At 36.8% G+C, this 19528-nt stretch overlaps 5 protein-coding genes across 7 annotated transcripts in view; 1 reads left to right on the top strand and 4 right to left on the bottom strand.

Annotated features, from left to right (window-relative positions):
* LOC116032157 (tobamovirus multiplication protein 1) overlaps positions 1 to 5683 on the top strand; it is an 11222-nt gene extending 5539 nt beyond the window's left edge. Inside the window, exons 6-13 of the mRNA XM_031274586.1 lie at positions 62 to 230; positions 325 to 420; positions 516 to 576; positions 2421 to 2485; positions 2999 to 3073; positions 3161 to 3236; positions 4452 to 4615; positions 5252 to 5683. Coding sequence (XP_031130446.1) covers positions 62 to 230; positions 325 to 420; positions 516 to 576; positions 2421 to 2485; positions 2999 to 3073; positions 3161 to 3236; positions 4452 to 4615; positions 5252 to 5275 — 730 coding nt within the window. The 3' untranslated portion in view covers positions 5276 to 5683. The remainder of the gene's footprint in view (positions 1 to 61; positions 231 to 324; positions 421 to 515; positions 577 to 2420; positions 2486 to 2998; positions 3074 to 3160; positions 3237 to 4451; positions 4616 to 5251) is intronic.
* Positions 5684 to 5778: 95 nt separating this feature from the next.
* On the bottom strand, positions 5779 to 7571 carry LOC116032158 (mitochondrial inner membrane protease subunit 1-like). Of its 3 annotated transcripts, none has more exons than XM_031274588.1 (5): positions 7406 to 7571; positions 7100 to 7324; positions 6886 to 6996; positions 6316 to 6377; positions 5779 to 6166 (listed from the first exon to the last, which is right to left on the bottom strand). In XM_031274588.1, the coding sequence occupies exons 1-4, from the start codon at positions 7529 to 7531 to the stop codon at positions 6330 to 6332; spliced, it is 510 nt and encodes a 169-aa protein (XP_031130448.1). In that variant the 5' UTR covers positions 7532 to 7571; the 3' UTR covers positions 5779 to 6166; positions 6316 to 6329. The 3 variants fall into 3 exon arrangements, with proteins under 3 accessions (XP_031130448.1, XP_031130449.1, XP_031130447.1); XM_031274589.1 differs by having other exon boundaries at positions 5779 to 6222; XM_031274587.1 differs by having other exon boundaries at positions 5779 to 6236.
* A 1192-nt stretch (positions 7572 to 8763) lies between these two features.
* On the bottom strand, positions 8764 to 9773 carry LOC116032762 (chlorophyll a-b binding protein of LHCII type 1-like). Its single transcript, XM_031275474.1, has one exon. It carries the CDS (start codon positions 9717 to 9719, stop codon positions 8922 to 8924), a length of 798 nt encoding a protein of 265 aa, XP_031131334.1. The 5' UTR covers positions 9720 to 9773; the 3' UTR covers positions 8764 to 8921.
* Positions 9774 to 11401: 1628 nt separating this feature from the next.
* On the bottom strand, positions 11402 to 14628 carry LOC116033353 (purine permease 21-like). The gene is made up of 2 exons (XM_031276102.1): positions 14292 to 14628; positions 11402 to 12558 (listed from the first exon to the last, which is right to left on the bottom strand). The coding sequence occupies exons 1-2, from the start codon at positions 14626 to 14628 to the stop codon at positions 11408 to 11410; spliced, it is 1488 nt and encodes a 495-aa protein (XP_031131962.1). The 3' UTR covers positions 11402 to 11407.
* A 1257-nt stretch (positions 14629 to 15885) lies between these two features.
* Positions 15886 to 18069, bottom strand: LOC116033354 (purine permease 21-like). Its single transcript, XM_031276103.1, has 3 exons — positions 17967 to 18069; positions 17709 to 17834; positions 15886 to 17045 (listed from the first exon to the last, which is right to left on the bottom strand). Exons 1-3 carry the CDS (start codon positions 18067 to 18069, stop codon positions 15892 to 15894), a joined length of 1383 nt encoding a protein of 460 aa, XP_031131963.1. The 3' UTR covers positions 15886 to 15891.
* Between the last annotated feature and the right edge of the window lie 1459 nt (positions 18070 to 19528).

Genomic DNA, 19528 nt, shown 5'->3' on the forward strand with positions numbered 1-19528 from the left:
TTTTTTTTTTTTTTTTTGGTCAAAGAAATAATATACCTGCTTCTTATTGAATTGATTTAAGGGTCGACCTTTGTCATCAGTCAAATGATGAAGAAGATGATGATGAAGGATATAGTCCTCGAGAAGCTCTGCTGGATAAGACAAAACCATGTTCTGATGTTGATAACCACAGGAAGTGTTGCTCATTCCGTGCATATCATGTAGGAAGCCGCCAGAAAGTTGTGATACTGGTAAAATTTTGAATGTACACGTGTCTTCTACATAATAAAATGCATTCTTTTTACATTTATGTTCCATCTAATTCATGCTACTTCTTTTGACCAGGTGACATTTTTAGTTTTTGTATTAATGCTGGCAGCTACTGTGCTAATGTGGATTGGGAGAGGGGGAAATCCTATTGATTCATCTGTTGTGGCCCGGGTATGATAAACAGGTTCCTCTAGAGGCTGGAACTTTAAACCCTCTAAAATAGCTTTTTACACATACTTAATGCAATAAAATATTTGATCATCCAGGTATATGTAGATCTCTTTTCCATTTCAGTTCTTCTGTTGGGAGCAGCATTGGCATGCTATGGTTAGCATTTTTTCCTCTTTTTCTTTTTCCCCTTCGATAATTGATTATAACTTATTTCTGCTTGGTTTTACTTGGCCCCACTAGGGGAGGGCAGAAGTGTTGGACTTTCACTTCTGATTTCTATCCCCTTGAGACAAATTTATTCATAAGGTTGAATGATATGGAATTGCTAGTTTATTCTTTTTGTACTTGCATCGGTAATAACAACAGTTCCATATATTGGATAAATAATCATATAGAATATTTTAAGTACTAATAATTTGATTAATTTATTTAGAAGCACTCTTTTTGTCAAATGTGATGAAGCATCTTTATAATTAGGATAACCCAATGAATATCAATGGTATGCAATTTTAATTTATCTGCAATAATTTGTGGAATTCTGGTATAGTTTGTCCTTTTTTATTCGAGCTTCTCTATGGACTGAAGCAGTCTATAATGTATGTCCACTTATATAAGAATTATTGTTTCAAGCAAGCTACATTATAAAGTTAATCACTGTTGCAAAAATGGGCCTAGGCAGCCACCTAGGTGCCAATTAGGTGCTAGGTATCCCTAGGCCGAGGGGATTTTACCCTTAGGCAGACATTAGTCGGTGGCCTAGGAGCCCGAGCCGGCCAACTCGGTGCCCAACTCTGCTGATTTTTTATTTTTTATTTTTGGTTGTTGTTGTTGTGCTGTTTTTCTTATTATTATTATTATATTATTATTACTTGGCCGCCTAGCGCCTTCTACAACATTGAAGTTAATTAAAGTTTAGAAAGAATTTCATAAAAGATAATGGGAAAATACAAAGTGAATGTTGAATGAGGTGCTCTTTCTCTACTAATACGAAGACATACTCCCTTACAAATGTTGATTATGTTTTTTTCATATCTTGAAAGCGCTGTGTAGTAACTTCATTACTCCCTCTGTTCAGAAAGTATTGTCCCCTTTGATAGTACATACAAATTTAGGAGAATATATTCAGTGCATTGACTAAGTGATATATTTTCTTTTTTGTCCATAATAAATATATTGTAAATTTAAGAGTATGAGACATTTTTGTATTGAGTATTAAATGTATAAGTAATAAATATTAGTATTTCAAATTCTTATTTAAAGGTATTTTGGGTAATAAATAGTAAATGTTGTATTTATGGAAAGTGAATTTTTATGGTCATCCCAATATAATGAGAACAATTTTTTGACGGACAAGGGAAGTATTTATGTCATAAGAAACTTCTTTCTCAACGTTACAGCAAAATCATTCATCTATTGATATTGCAAGTAAAAGAAACTCTATCCTTGCAGTTATTTTTGAAGTGCTTTCAAAAGTCCATATGGTTAACCAAGGCTTTAGATTCCTTAAGAATCAATGATTGATGCTTTTGCTATGGGGTTGACTGCAAGAAGATAAGACACTTTAGAAAGATTAGGGTTCAATCAAGTCCTTAGATTTTTAAGATTCTATGACTGATGTCTTTTCAAATTTATATTATTATCTTCATTTTTATGTTTCGTCTGAAATTTTGATCCTTCTGTGTATAGTCTGTACATCTTTTAACTAACTACTAATAATACATATACAACAACTGCATGTTATATATAATATATACAAACTAAAAATAATTTCAGTGGGGTCATTTCACTCATTTGACCCCATCAGCGGTACATTGCAGATTTGCAGTCACCACTAGGTGTATAGGAAAACATATTGAATGATGGTGTGACTAACAGCTTGTTCACAATTATACAGTTTTATTTGTTCAGGCGTCAAAATTCTGTATTCAGAAGGTTTCTTGATTTTAAATTTCATTTAATGCGCCTTCACTTGTGACCATTTAGCTGAATTTTCTGTTCAGGGCTTGTATTGTTTCTGAGAATGAGAAAAGTCAGATCTGAAAGGGCCTCATCAGAAATGTGGAAGGTGACTAATTTGTCTTCCTCTAATGTACAAACCATTTGGACTATCTGCATGTCAATGCAATGTTCAGTAGATGGGTTATCACGTTGCTTATTTATCATCCTATCAAGTTGATATTTAGATGACAGTATATTCACCAGAATCTACTATATTTTCCAATTTCCTTACTTGCTAGTGGGATGTGATGTCTTGCCCCTAATGGGTGCTCACCAGAAAATGGTTGCCAGTACGATAACTTCTAACGAGGCACAGTGAATTCTTTCTTCTTTCCATCTCCTTTTTTTTCTTTTTATTTTTTTGGGGTGGAGGGCACACAGTTTCTTGAGGGTGCAGAAAATGCAGCAGCAAACAGCTGTTTTTTTAACCGCTCTATGCGAATTCTGTGGAAATGATATTCTGGTGCATGTAGTTGGTCTCTGCTGAGGTTTAGGTTTTGCATGTTTGTTATAATTATAAAGTTCCAACTTCTCATTTTCTTTAGAATTATTACATGTTTTGTATTTTCACGGCATGCAGGTTGCGGGGTTAGCCAGTGTTTCCATTGTTTGTTTCACTTCAAGTGCTCTTATTGCTATTTTTACAGATATACCGGTATGTTGCTCTCACTATCTTATGAAATTTTGTCTTAGCACCTGTTTTATCTAATATTTGTTTCTAATAAGTATTGAATTATTGCAGCTGCTTTATCACTGGGATGGACAACAAATAAATAGTTTTAGTACATCACTCCTCTTGGTTTTGTATTATTTTATAGGTATGCGCTAATTTTCCATCCTTCCATTTCATATGCAATTGATGCTCTTTTCTTTAACTTTAACGAACGAATTCAATTTCCTTAATGCTTGGTAATTCTAAATGATAACATATACATACAGAACCACACCTCTTGGTTTTGTATTATTTTATAGGTATGCAACAATTTTACATCCTTCCATTTCACATATGTAATTGAAGTTCTTTTCTTTAACTTTAATGAACAAATTCAATCACCTTATGCTTGGTGATCTTAAAGGATGACATTTTCATCCACAATAACTGCATTAATACATTCTTCATTCCTGTACCACAAGTTTCTGAGTTTGAGAGCTATTGGTTATTATGATGCTGTATTGTTTGCCTTGCTGCTTTTATGAATCCTCAAAGCTGCGTTTTTTTCCCACTAATTCACGAAATGACACAAATCTTGAACAATGAATATGCTTTTATTTTGAGACCTGAGGAGTCCGGGTTGGGTTGGGTTGGTGAATACGTTAGGGTCACCACACACACCAAGACACTAGGGTGTTGCACATGTTTTCTCCAAATTATTTGCCTTTCCCTTTAGCTGTGGGTTCAGTTGTGGACAACTGGACATTTTTCAAATAGGCTTTAGCTAATTGCTGGTTACTTTGAACATGTAGATTACACCCCTTTCCTCAGAGTATAGTATCCCTTCAGCTAAATTCTGGTTATCATAAAGACGTAAACAAGTTGATTGTATCCCTACAGCTAAATGCTGGTTATCATAAAGACGTAAACAAGTTGATTGTATCCCTTTCCTCATGTTTGAGAATGTTTTCTAATAATTTTTGTGGAGCATAAATAACTATGGGCTATGGCCGAGAACTTTGAAGAGAAAGACTAGAGGCTATGATGGCAAAATGAAATTGTTAGGGGCGTCGGTTGTTGTAGAGTGTAGACTAATACAGGCTGTCTCTCTGTGCAGTGCTGATATTTGTGAATCAAATGTCTTATCTCTATTCCCTCCACAGAATTTCCTTTTCTTTTAGAAGTTTTTTACTTCTTAGATAGCAAGCAACAAGTGTAGTTGGCCAATTGGTCTTACATTTGGAAGGAAATATTTAACCCAAGCTAAACAGCCGGTGGGAGTAGTTCATCTGCTGCACAATTTTCTTACATGTTTTTGTTGAATTTTTGCCGGATAAAAGACAGCATCATAGTTTAAGTTTTCTGGGGATTGCTTTTTCAGGTTCTTCAGTACCGTCAGCATTTGTATTATGGGTGATGAGAGAACTACCTCCTCTTCTTGTCACTCAAAGTCAACAAGAATCGAGGACAATAGCATTCATTAGTGATAGCTCGGTGACAGTACATCCTCAGAGGTGGACTACTGTGGCAAGCATGCAAAATCAGGTTTCATTGCTTTGTTACGACTTGCTATATGCCTTATTTTATTTAAATACATAATACCATTTAATGTGACTATACCTGGAACCTTGGTCACACAGTGGAAATGTCGCCATGGTACTATTACAAGGGTAGATAAAGCAAGTGAGAGAGAACAACTTTAACGCCATCACACTTGGTCAATAGCACATATATTAATTCTGCACAATATTGTTTTGACACCAATGCTTGTATACTCTGGTTGCCCCGAGAACTGCACATATAAGCTAGGAATCTAGACCAGTGAATTTGTAAAATGCACATCTTTTTGGGTGACCAAGAGAAATTTGCGGGTGTGCACTAGGTAAAACACACTTTGTGACCTTAGTTGGCAAAGGATCACAAGGAAGTAAATCATCTTAGGTTGCCTATAGTTGACCAGTTCAACCAAAAAGGTCAATAGACCGCTTCCGATAAGAGTCGAACTTATAACATTGTGGTTATCAAGTCAACAACTTCACCAACTAAAATTGACATCTTGTTTGGATATTAGTAAGCAAAATCAGGATTACGCAAATAGATTGAATTATTTAGAAATCAGAATGTTCTGCATTCATGATTTACTAGCTGTTTATTGCTAACATTGGTACTTGTTTGATGTAGGCGTCAAGAGCAAGCCCTATATGATCATGTCATGTGTCGTAGATGAGTGGTGATTTTGGACTCGAGTGTCGAGTCACTTTCTGAATACTGTTAGTATCGGTGCCAATGTGATAAAACAGTATCGAGGAAATGAAGAGAAACATGTTTGGTGGCATCACTCTACGTCTACGAGGAGGAGCTCAGGGTACATCTATCTATCTGGAAGGCTGCCGCTGGATAGCTCTTGACAAATTAGGATCTTGTACATAGCAACGCTACACAAAACTTCTATCTGTTGAGTTGGTTTCTGTTAACAAGGCATTTAGATCTTCAAGCATCTTAGATCTTATGCCCTGAACTCATTTTGTGAAATCTTAAGCTATTAGTTTCACTGGCTAATAATTGCTATTCTAATCTGTAAAGAATGTTCCTTATAGCAGTTTTTCATTTCCATTTCAGTACAACACAGAAGAGTCAAACTCAAATTCATCAAAATCCTTAAAAAGAAAGTGCATATTTGTTGAAGTTTGTTTGGCATAGAACACAGATGCTTAAATCAAAGTACTTTTATTAACAGGTGTGAAGACTGTAACAAATGTCTAAACTGTTAACAGGGATAGATGAGAGATTTTGCAACCTAAAGGGCATTAAATAAGAAGAAAAAGCAACAAAATGGAGAATAAACTTTCTGCAACAGTAATTTTCAGAAAAGTTGTAATTCTGGGAAGATGCAATTAGTGCAGGCAGCTTTCCACAAACTTGTGTCTTTTCACCACTTTCAAAGCCCTAAAATCATACCCTGTTATATGAAACGGTTTCATTTGGAAAAGATGGTGCAAGATAAACTACTCCAGCTTCTCAAAATAGCACACACAACTCGCTAGCAAACGAGCAATCTGAGCAGCGAATGTCTAGAGAGTTACTTGGCTTGCGCCTCTGCAGCAACAAATCATTTGTGTCGAGACTTCTAGGAATTGTGTAAAAGACTCAACCTTTACTAGTAGCACTGCGCAAAATAGTAGTTAGGGCCAAAACCAAGATGCATCGAAGCATTAAAACAAATCTTAGATGAGAAAACAGATTACCTTCTGAAATCAAATTACTTTACTTCTCTTCCCACAGATCCAAAATCCTCCAGAGGCCAGACCTTAGTAGAAAATCAATAGCTTAAGAGTTGTGACATAAGATAGAAGAATGCCTATTGTGTGAAATTGTTAGCAACATGATTGAAAAAATGAATCAATCGACGGTGAAATCTAATCAGCACGTTTATGACACTAATGAAATATTGAAATTTCAGTTTTCTCAATAAAAATAGATACCCCTTCATCAGGACCATTAATCAATCACAATTCAAGATTCATTCAACCATGAAATCTTTGTTGAACCATATAGAAAAACTGGTCCTTAGCGAATACTGATAGCACACATTCTATATCTGACAAATTCTGCTCCTATCTTATGACATAATGGGAAGAAAAATCAAATGAGAGCTGCCAGCAGTATACCAAGTTTAATGATTACACATCCAAACAGTTTTGAATTTCAATTCTTTTAAGATCAGTTCTATTGAGCTACAGATTAGAAATGTAGCAATGGAACCAATAAAGTATACTTTCAACCAGAAAATTTAAATGAAATGAAGAATAACTCACAATCCAAATGATTCTGCCCTGAATAAGTCCATATGGAACTGGCCCAAATTTCCTTGAATCAGTAGTATTATACTTGAAATCTCCTTCTATCCAAACATGCCCTTTTGGTACCTACCAAGCATTACTTCCATTATTAGCAACAGAAAATGAGCTCTATTCTGCACAATCAAATCCACAAAGAATAAAGCTTTAGGGATTAGGGATTTATCAATACCACAATAGTGTCCTCTTTCTCGCTATTCTTCGGGTCCGCAACAAATTTAACAGTATCACCAGCGATGCCCACCACTCGCTTGTTGATAATCTTCCTCGGGTTTTCGGGGCTCCGAACCAGGACCACATCTCCGGGCACTACTTTGCCGAACCGGGTCGACAGCCGTTCCGCCAAGACAAAATCTCCGGTCAAATTGAACGTCGGGAGCATACTGGGCCCTCTGGTCTGCCGGAAAAAGGACAAGAAAATTAAGGTATTTGAGCTTTACAGAGATGGGGAAGTGGAGGTACAAGTGGTGATGCTTACCAGAGCGAAGGTACAAACATAGGTGTTGGTGATGTGAATTGCGCAGAAGAATTTGGCAACACGGAAAGATTGAAGAAAAGCTTCTTTGATGAGCGGAGTCCATTTCTGCAGATTTTCTACGCCCATTCTCGCTCTCTCAGTCTTTCATCTGCTTGATATGGAGATTTGAGAGATTTATGAAGGTTTTGTGTCAAGAAGCTAGACAATTATTTCCATGGCTTGACAATTATACCCCTTTCGTACCCCATAGGCCCATATGGCCATATTGGTTGCATACTTGCATGACATGGATAACAAGGTTTCACTTAATTTATTTATAATTTAATTTTAATAAATAAGATTTATATATTTATAATGGTATTATAGACAACTCAACCAAAAACGATAAGTCATCTCTCATGTCTAAGGGTTAGCTTTTTGAAGGATCGACTCGAATTCAACAAGTTGAGAGATATGTTAATTAGATTAGACGAATTGTGCTATTTCAAGTTGTGAGTATACTATCATGTTACCAGCTCGTCAACTGAACACGATACTAAAGATCAGAGTATTACATTAACATACTTAGGGTGCGTTTGGTTCGCATATGGGAATCGGAATCGGAATGGGTATCAAATACTTGGTAATGGTAATGGGTTTTGGTGAAAGTATTTAACATGTTTGGTAAGTGGGTGGAATGGGAAGTGAAAGTATTTAACATGTTTGGTAAGTGGGTGGAATGGGAATGAAAAGTATTTAACATGTTTGGTAAGTGGGTGGAATGGGAATGATTATTAATAGTCATGTTTGGTAAGTGGGTGGAATGGGAATGATTATTAATAGTGAGGAAGAAAGGAGGAAGGGAGATGAAACCCTTATGTAATAAGGGTATGGGTTTTGTCATTAATGGGGTATTCCAAACTTATAGTAGCATTCACAAAACCTATCAACCAAACACAAACAATCACTTTTATACCCATTCCTTATGCCTAAACCCACCAACCAAACACACTCTTAAAAGTATTATCCTGGCTTAGGTAACTTGCATTGAATCAGGTATAAATAGCCCTTCCATCTTGAGTACAAAGTCATCTTCTTCCATCTACATATCTCATGTCTACTTATACTAATCTATATTATTATATCTTCTTGACCGGAGTTATCTAATCACATTATTTCACAGTTTTCCCAATCTCTTTGTACTTAACATTACAATGCCTTGATTATATATAAATATACTTTCTATACTTATTTATCTCTATATAGTGTAAACATGGACAATTATTGACACTTATCCTGATTTAATTTTCACGTTCAATTTGAAAACTATATTATGCATTTTATAAAATATGCAATAGTAATTTGTGTAGTCTTGTGAATAGCAACGAACAAAAGGAATAAACATTTGAATCAATTGGGCAAAAAAAAAAAGTTTACATGCTCTTATCTCCATTACTTCAACCCATTTCATATGACACATATGGATAACATCTTTAGAGTTACCCCTCTCAATCACATTTTACATAAGTTTTTACATTCACTTTCCAGGAACGAAGTTTGTGGCATATGCCCAGGCATTGTTGTTGACTGGGTCGGCAAGGTGGTCGGCCAGGTTTTCCAACGGTCCTTTTCCGGTCACAATAGCCTGAACAAAGAACCCAAACATCGAGAACATGGCGAGCCTGCCGTTCTTGATCTCCTTCACCTTCAGCTCAGCAAAAGCTTCCGGGTCGTCGGCCAGACCCAACGGGTCAAAGCTACCGCCCGGGTAGAGCGGGTCGGTGATCTCTCCGAGCGGGCCGCCCGCGATACGGTAGCCCTCCACGGCGCCCATCAACACCACTTGGCACGCCCAGATGGCCAAGATGCTTTGGGCGTGGATCAAGCTCGGGTTGCCCAGATAGTCGAGCCCTCCCTCGCTGAAGATCTGGGCTCCGGCCTTGAACCACACGGCCTCGCCGAACTTCACGCCGTTCCGGGACAAAAGCTCCGGGAAGACGCAGCCCAGAGCGCCGAGCATGGCCCACCGGCAGTGAATCACCTCCAGCTCGCGGTTCTTGGCGAACGTCTCCGGGTCGGCCGAGAGCCCGGCGGTGTCCCACCCGTAGTCGCCGGGGAACTCGCCGGTGAGGTAGCTCGGGGGCTCGCCGGAGAATGGGCCCAAGTACTTAACCCGGTCCGGGCCGTACCACGGGCTGCCAGACGAAACGGGCTTCGCCACGGCCTTCCTCATGGTAAACTTCGCGTTCCCGGCGACCTCTCCGGTGGCCGGCGAGAGCTTGACCGCCTTTCCGGCGAACGAGGTAGAAGAAAGAGCCATTGTGGAAGCGGCCATGGTTTTAGTTTAAAAAATAGACGGAGAGTTAACGGTGGTTGGCGGTGGAGATAGCGGCGGTAGTTGGTAGTTATATATAGGGAAAGTCCTTATCCTAATGTATATCTTTATCTGCATTCTGATTGGGTTTCAATATTTTATAGATTTGTGGTTTTCTCCACGTGGCAGTCCCTAATCCATCAATCCCATCATGATGACTCCAACTAGTGGAAAAGTAGGTGATGCTATCCATGATAAGATCACATCTGATCTACTATTTCATATCAAGCTTTGATATTATTGGACAACGCATATATTATGTTCCAAATGACGAAATGCAGATGGCTTGCATTGGCAGCAATATAAATTTTATGTTAATAAATTCTATAAAAAAAAACTGAAAATAAATAAAACCTTTTACTCTAAACTTATAAATTCACTCAATACTTTTACTCCCTCACTCAAAATTTTCACGTTTACATTTTCTTTAAAACTCATACAGTATAAAGATAACTTATTATCTCTTATGACATTAGGAAATAAAAATGATAGAGCTATGCTGAGTGCAATATAACTATTTTTTGGCTGCGTTCTTAGCATCACCATACACGGGTTTGGTCCCATGACGCTTGCGAATTTCCTGCTGGAAATAACGTTTATATAGAGCTCCGATCCAAAATGCAGATCTGAGTGCATGCATAGCCATAGAAATAATGGCTCTGATAGTCTGGTGTGCTGTTTTAATTTGGAAGTTGGAACATAGTTGCAAATGTAGGCCTGTAGCAGTACAAGTGTAAAACCACCCATCCATGTTTAATTTGCCATTTAAAAGATTTTTTTTTAAATGTTATGCACATAATTTCACAACATAAGACACAAAAATTCATAACATAAGAGACAATTATTAATTTGTTCTAAATTTATACTCTTAATGTATAAAATTTCATAATGTAAAATATAAAAGGTCACTATACAAAATACATATACATGAACGAGGATTCATAGTGAAGTGTAAACCATGATCCCTAAGTATATAGATTGAAATTTGAGTCAAGCCCTAGCCCATACGTAATCAGTTAATCCAATCTCTAATATAATAGCATGAATTGAGCTGGCGCAACAAGAGACAGCCTTGAAAATATCTACCGGCCATGCATGCATTATTAATGATAAATTACCAAGAAAGAATATAATATGCTATCTGTTCCTGTTGTACGTTACTCTTTTCACTTCTCCCATGTCCCATTGTATAGTATTACCAGGCGAATGATCTTCTGGTCTAGTTGCATTCGGTTGCACCCCTCATATAGAAAGAAGTGGGGTGAATTCGATTCTCAATAGAGGCGTTACTGTCTCTGATCTTTGTGCTTCAATGGGAATTCCCTGTATGGCCGCAAATCAAATCTATTTTTTATTCAATTTTCAATTTTCATGTCTCTATATACGCAAAAAATTCAAGTACTCAAAAATTATGCTCAAGTTAACCCAATAACTCAAGGAAAAATCTATTATATTTTAGGTTGCATGATATTTACAAAGAAAATATTATGTGCATTTCTATTTTCTACTCTTTAACTTTTACTCTCATATACAAAATTTTGATATAGACATTTGTATTGGGATCCACCTAAAAAAAACGCCACATCAACAAGTAAAATTTAGAAAGTAATAAGGTTTGAGAGTGCATGGAATATAAGTCTATTTACAATTTAGGCTTGATTCCCCCTCTCAACAAGAGGAACTTGAGATGGTACATTGCCAAATCCATTTTCATTTTCATCTTTCTCCTTCATCTCCTCAACATACTCCTCATAAGCAAAAGACAGAAATCCCCACACAGCCAACACCATGGAAATCACCTTCACCCCACTCATCTGGTCGTGGAGAACCACCACGGCCGCCGCCGGAACCACCGGCACCGACAACATAATAAGAACGTTAGCGAACAGCCCCGAAACCTTAAGCAACAACCCAAGAACGCCCACAGTGAATATCTCCCAGCACACAGCCGCCCAAAACAAAGTCATAACGTACGACATTTCCCCGAGCTGGAAACCCCTCATCTCCGCCCCCAACGTCATCCATTCCCCGCTGGCAAACAGCCCCACCACCACCGCGCACGTGGCGATCAACGATTGGATGATTATGAAATTCAGCAGGTCTCTGAGGGTGTATTTCTTGAGGAATTTGTTGAGAATGAATTGCCCTACGGCCAGAGTTAACCCGAACAGGGCCGACCCGATTAGAGTGCAAATGCAGCCGATAATGAAGTGTTTTTTGCCGGCGGCGGACTGATTTTCCTGGCTTTGACGGCGATCCGGCGGCTGGAAGAAGAGCAGAACGGAGGAAATTGTGAGGAGGAAAATGGAATTGATGATGAGAGGAGTTATCTTTTGGACGTTCATGAAGAAGGCGAATAAGGCGTTGAACCCTAGCTGGCTTGCACTGATTAGAGTGAACGTCGATACAGTGAGGTATTCCATCCCGACCGAGTATAACAAGCTCGATCCGGCGATTAACATCCCGAAGAGGAGATAGGCGGCGGCGCGGAATAAAAAGGACGGCGGTTTTGTGCGGCTGCCGTCATCTGCCGCCGCAGGGGCGGTTTTAATGAAAAGGAAGGGAATGAGGATGGGAAAGCCGGCGACTTGTACGAGCGTGCCCATCCATTTGCTGTTGCCGCCTCTTTCGTAGTAGACTCTGCCGAGGATGGTGGCGACTGTTTGGCCGACGAGGACGAACATGGAGTGGGCCGATATTTCCAGCCACCGCCTGCCGTGTCTTCTCAGCCACCCGCCGGTGGCGCCGCCGTTTCCCGCATTCTGTGAAGGATTTTGTACTCTTATTGCTTCTTCTTGGACTGTAAAAGGAAGAACCAAAAAGTCTTTTCTTTATTGAAAAGCTAGTTTTTGCTCACAAAAGATAAATTTCTCTGGTTTCAATCTCACATCTCGGCCTGAAAGGAAACGGAAAGAAGCCTAAATGACTAAAAGAGTTAATTCCATTTTTGTCATAGATTTATAGGTGACAATCCACTTTTAGTCCCTTTTTATTAAAACATTCTCATTTGGTCCTAGTATTACTGTGGCATGACGATTTTTAGTCCTTCATCAACAAAATCGTCAAAATATCGTTAAATACAAAGGCATTTCAATCTTTTTTATACAAAGTATGTTGAACCGTTATAATTTTTATGTTTATTTTTTTGAAAACATCCATAATTGAAGACCGAAACATCATTGAATTTAACGATATTTAAACTGTTTTGTTGATAAAGGACCAAAAATGGTCATGTCACAATAATACTAGGATCAAAAGTGGATGGTTCTAATAAAAAAGGACTTAAAGTGGACTGCCACATAAAAATTTAGGACCAAAAATGTAATTAACTCATGACTAAATCATAAATTGATAGTAACTCAATGACCTAATAGGTAGGAGGAGTAATGTTTGGTATCCAACACACATTGCTTCTAAGATGAGCTAGATTTCTTGTCCATAATTTATCAATCAGGAACTAAGATTACTTGTAAATATATATATACCCCTAAACCTTATTTTGCATGTAGGAATAAGTTATAAACTAACACCTAATTTATCAAACATCTTTTTACAACCGTTATTTATAAACTAATCAAATTCGCTAATTAAATCGCTAACAGCTATTTACCAAACATCTCCCAAAGCAATTGAAAAGCTAGCTCTACTGCTCTTGATGAGAAACTTACCAGTAGTGTCCGACTGCATGACTCGGCCTTCTTCTTCCATGGCAGACATTAGTGCAAGGAGATCAACAGTCACAGTTATATATATTTATATATATATTCTTAGGTTTTTCTTAGGGTTGTTGCTGGCGAAACAAGGTTGTGTTTGAAGAAACTAATGAAATAAAATATGAATTTGGTTGGTATTCTTGATCTTGGTATCTCAGATGGATTTTAAGCTGAGAAAAACAAGCACAAGAAAACAATAATTCATTAGGAAAAAGCAAAGTAGGTTAGCAGTTAGCTATATATATATATGTGTGTGTGTAGTTGAAAATGACCGACCATTCATGTTTAGGCTAATGGGTATTATCCCCAACAAAATGTAAAAAAAATACACCAAATAATTTGTAATTATATACAATTACCTGTTTAAAATTGCAGCGCCGCCCGAATATAATTAAGCTCGTATAGTACTTCATAGTTCTGTTATAGTCTAAAATAATAGAAGAAATATAAATTACATAACATAATTAAATTAAGCAGCCCTATTTAATTTCAGAAAATCATAGACAAATAATAATAAACAAGTGTTAGAAAAACTCATACATGCGCAACGGAAGTATCAAATCACTTTTCTATGATTCTATGTAAAAGAGAGAGTTAGAAGGTTTTTACCCTTGAAGCGTGCTTTGGCAGAATCAACAGCTTGAACCGTCGAACTGTCTGGCCTCTAGTCCATCCACCGGCCAGGCACGCGAGAATTCCAGAGATTTCTACGTGAAAATTCTTTTCCTGACCAATCTTTGTATAACTTCTCCTCATTCTTGTAGTTTTGCTCAAAATAAGGCCTTGGTAACCTCATAACGTGCAATCCTATTGTGCTCACTGTACAACTCTTGTAGGTGATTGACCATAGATTTTGCGTCAGACATCTTTTCATGCTGACTTTGTAACTCATTGGTCATAGAGGCAATGATATAACTCTTAGCCCTCAGATCATCGTCCTTCCACTTATCAAACGTTGCAACCTCAGCATTATGAACAACAAGCTGATCAACATCAGCATCATTTGGTATGATACCAATCAATAGAGGATCTTGGTCCAAAACATAACCGATCTTTTCTAAATTGAGAACGATTCTCAAATTTCGGAGCCAACCAGTGAAATTTGGTCCAGTAAGTTTGTTTTCTTCGAGTATTTTGAACAAAGGATTTAAAGCCATTTCAAAATAACTGCATAAAATAACATTAATTATTAGATACGATTCTTTATTAAACTATTTGATTTTCGATTATATAATCAAATAGTATCTCCTACTAAATTTTTTGAATCTTGCACTTCCCAAGCAAGAAATGGAAATTCCGCTGGATGATTTCTAATGGGTAAAATTTGTAAGTGGCCAACTCTTGCCAATACATCTCATGCATGATTCGATTTTATTAAACTTGGGCTCCATTGCCCATTGAACCTCACCTTAAGGGGCATCTTAGCACAATGAACTCAGTTAAGTCAAACCCACTATCCTGGTAACAAGTAGAGTTGAACCTTGACTTTTCTGACCTTTAGTGATTTCTTGAAAAGCAAAGTTTCTAAGTGTTACCACATCACATGTTTAAAATAAGAAAAACAAAATATTTTAAAATAACACGTGCTCCTATGTTGGCATAGCCGACACCGTGCTAAGAAAAATATTTGATTTCTGACGTTGGTGGAGAGCCATGATTAGGTTATCTCAACTCTTGGGGCCTAACCGTTTACAACTTAATATTTTAATAAAGGAAAGATTTTAAGAATTATTAAATTTCACTTTACTCATGCAACATTTTCACATATATTACATATATAAACTGCATGTAAAGTAAACTTGATATCGGTCATGGACTTCTAAAATTTTTTCACTTTTTGTTTTGTTTTGTTTTGTTTTTTTTTTGTTTTTGTTTTTGTTTTTTTGTGTTTTAAAATTTATTTAGTTATAAATGTCATTTTTGTACTTAATTGAAAAAAATCACTATAGTCGGGGATTGAATTGGATAAAATCAATATACTCGAAAACTAATTTGGATAAAATTACAATAGTCAATGACGTACTAAATTGAGTATTAATAGAGATGAAATTATCAAGTTATCTTAACATAAGATTCAATTAAATAAAATCATCAAAGTCGAGAATTTAATTAAGCATAAAAAATGATTTAAAACTAAATTGAGAAAAATCAACGGAATCAAACACTAAATTGAATATTAACTCCATTGTATAATATTACCAATTGTATATATAGTATTACCAAGAATTACCCTCACACCTTTCCATTATAAATTAATATAACTTTAGGCCGCAAATCAAATTAAATCTATTTTTTATATATTCAATTTACATGCCTCAATATATTCACAAAATTCATAAAAATTATGCTCGAGTTGACCCAATAACTCTTAAAGGAAAAAAAAAATATATATTTTAGATTGCATGATATTTACAATTTAGCTAGGCTTGATTCCCCCTTTCAACAAGAGGAACTTCAGATGGTGCGTTGCCATCTCCATTTTCATTCTCATCTTTCTCCTTCTTCTCCTCAACATACTCATCATACGCAAAAGACAGAAATCCCCACACAGCCAACACCATGGAAATCACCTTCACCCCATTCATCTGGTCGTGGAGAACCAGCACCCCAGCCGCCGGAACCACCGGCACCGACAACATAATAAGAACGTTAGCGAACAGCCCCGAAACCTTAAGCAACAACCCAAGAACGCCCACAGTGAACATCTCCCAGCTAAGAGCCGCACAAACCAAAGTCATAACATACCACACTTCCCCGAGCTGGAAACCCCTCATCTCCGTCCCCAACGTTCTCCATTCCCCGCTGGCAAACAGCCCGATCACCACCGCGCACGTGGCGATCAACGATTGGGTGATTATGAAATTCAGCAAATCTCTGAGAGTGGGTTTGTTGAGATATTTGTTGATAATGAATTGCCCTACGGCCAGAGTTAACCCGAATAGGGCTGACCCGATTAGAGTGCAAATGCAGCCGATAATGAAGTGTTTTTTGCGGGCTGTTGACTGGTTTTCCTGGCTCTGACGGCTATCTGGCGGCTGGAAGAAGAGCAGAACGGAGGAAATTGTGAGGAGGAAAATGGAATTGATGATTAGAGGAGTTATCTTTTGGACGTTCATGAAGAAGGCGAATAAGGCGTTGAACCCTAGCTGGCTTGCGCTGATTAGAGTGAATGTCGATACAGTGAGGTATTCCATCCCGATCGAGTATAACAAGCTCGCTCCGGTGACTAACGTCCCGAAGAGGAGATAGGTGGCGGCGCGTAATAAACAGGACGGCGGATTTGGGCGGCTAGCGGCGTCATCTGCCGCCGCAGGGGAGGTTTTAATGAGAAGGAAGGGAATGAGGATGGGAAAGCCGGAGACTTGTACGAGCGTGCCCATCCATTTGCTGTTGCCGCCTCTTTCGTAGTAGACTCTGCCGAGGATGGTGGCCATTGTTTGGCCGACGAGGACGAACACGGAGTAGGCCGATATTTCCAGCCACCGCCTGCCGTGTCTTCTCAGCCACCCGCCGGTGGCGCCGCAGTTTTCCGCATTCTGTGAAGGATTTTGTACTCTTATTGCTTCTTCTTGGACTGTAATAAAAGGAAGATTATATTGAACAACACTTTTATGGGGAAACCAAAAAGTCTTTTGTTATTGAAAAAAAAGTTTTTGCTCACAAAGGTTAAAATTCTCTATCTTAATTTCACATTTTGGTGTGACAAAATATTAAAAGCTTCGCCACATGAGCAACTCAACTGGTTACAGAGATGAACTTTGGGAGAAGACCAAGTATTGAGTTTCACCGCAATAGTGAGGGGGCTTCTTGTGCGCAGTGAGCAAAGGTCTAGCTTTTGTGCTCAGTTGAGTTACCATGATTTACATCATTCCAGAAGTTTTGTCGGTCTCCAAGCTTAAATCACAATAACTGAATGACCTAATAAGGAGACTATTGTTTGGTACCCAACACATTAGGTATAACTCTAATATTGCCTCTAGAATGGGCTAGTTAGACTTCTTGCCCATAAGAATATCCATATCAATGGGGTTATTTCACAGTTTTTGAAAAGTTTTTGTAAATGTGATTAGGAAAGAGAATATGAGATGATAGAGAAAAAAATATAAAACAAAACTGATTTTATCAAAAAATAATAATAATAATAATAATAATAATAATAAAACAAATGTCAGCTGCTATTCTGAAACAATGCACATGAGACCAATGGGGATGGAGAAACAATGCACATTGGACCCACATTTTGAAAAATCCAATTCATTTGCAGGAGCTTCTTTTCTCTTCTCACTCCTCCTCTCTCTCCTCCATGTTGTCACTTTTTTCCTCAAGAACCATGAATAAACTACTGATAATGGTGCTCTGATACCTTTAAATGTCATTTTTGCATGTAATCAGCTATCATAGCTAATTTGTTAAACATTTTTCTACAATGTATTAATGCTATCAACTAGTAAACTCGCTAATCCAATCCACTAATAATTATTTCCCAAACACCTACCTCCAAAAGCAATTGAAAAGCTAGCTCTACTGCTCTTGATGAGAAACTTACCAGTAGTGTGCGACTGCAATACTCGACCTTCTTCTTCTTCCATGACAGACATTAGTGCAAGCAGGAGATCAACAGTCACAGTTATATATATTTATTATATATATTCTTAGGTTTTTCTTAGGGTTGTTGCTGGCGAAACAAGCTAATAAGGTTGTGTTTGGAGAAACTAATGAAATAAAATATGAATTTGGTTGGTATTCTTCATCTTGGTATCTCAAATGGATTTTAAGCTGAGAAAAACAAGCACAAGAAAACAATAATTCATTAGGAAAAAGCAAAGTAGGTTAGTTATTATATATGTGTGTGTGTATAGTTGAAAATGACCAACAATTCATGTTTGGGCTAATGGGTATTATTCCCAACAAAATGTAAAAAAAAATACACCAAATAATTTGTAATTATATACAATTACCTGTTTAAAATTGCAGCGCACGAATTAAGCTCTTACTTCATAGTTCTGTTATAGTCTAAAATAATAGAAGAAATATAAATTACATAACATAATTAAATTAAGCAGCCCCATATAATTTCAGAAATTCATTGACAAATAATAATAAACAAGAAGAAAGGAACACTTATTTAAACTTTAAAGAGCAGTAGTAGCACTAGTCCAGAATTGCAGCAGCTCCATACGGCGACTTCAGGTTCCGGCGACACCAAATCGGCGGCGGCACTCCAATTCGTGGCGCTCGATCTGCAGTTAGCGGCGATTACGTTTAATTTCCGGCGACAGCGGCGGCGAAATTTCTCCGCGTTCAGCGCAGCGGCAATTCCGATTTTTTGGACTATATGTTGATTAAGCTTCCTTCATCCTCGCGCAGTAATTCCTGAATGATTCTCTCTTCTCTCGGCGTTTTCCAGAAATTTTCTAGGTTTTTTTTGTTTTGTTTTTGTTTTTGTTTTTTTTTGTTTTTGTTTTTGTTTTTTTTTTGGTTTTTTTTGTTTTTTTGTTTTTGTTTTTTTTTTGGTTTTTTTTTTTTTTTTTTTTTTGTTTTTGTTTTTGTTTTTTTTTGTTTTTGTTTTTGTTTTTTTTTGTTTTTGTTTTTGTTTTTTTTTGTTTTTGTTTTTGTTTTTTTTTGTTTTTGTTTTTGTTTTTTTTTGTTTTTGTTTTTGTTTTTTTTTGTTTTTGTTTTTGTTTTTTTTTGTTTTTGTTTTTGTTTTTTTTTGTTTTTGTTTTTGTTTTTTTTTGTTTTTGTTTTTGTTTTTTTTTGTTTTTGTTTTTGTTTTTTTTTGTTTTTGTTTTTGTTTTTTTTTGTTTTTGTTTTTGTTTTTTTTTGTTTTTGTTTTTGTTTTTTTTTGTTTTTGTTTTTGTTTTTTTTTGTTTTTGTTTTTGTTTTTTTTTGTTTTTGTTTTTGTTTTTTTTTGTTTTTGTTTTTGTTTTTTTTTGTTTTTGTTTTTGTTTTTTTTTGTTTTTGTTTTTGTTTTTTTTTGTTTTTGTTTTTGTTTTTTTTTGTTTTTGTTTTTGTTTTTTTTTGTTTTTGTTTTTGTTTTTTTTTGTTTTTGTTTTTGTT

This window comes from Ipomoea triloba, chromosome 10 (assembly GCF_003576645.1).
Source record: "Ipomoea triloba cultivar NCNSP0323 chromosome 10, ASM357664v1".
NCBI lineage: Eukaryota > Viridiplantae > Streptophyta > Magnoliopsida > Solanales > Convolvulaceae > Ipomoea > Ipomoea triloba.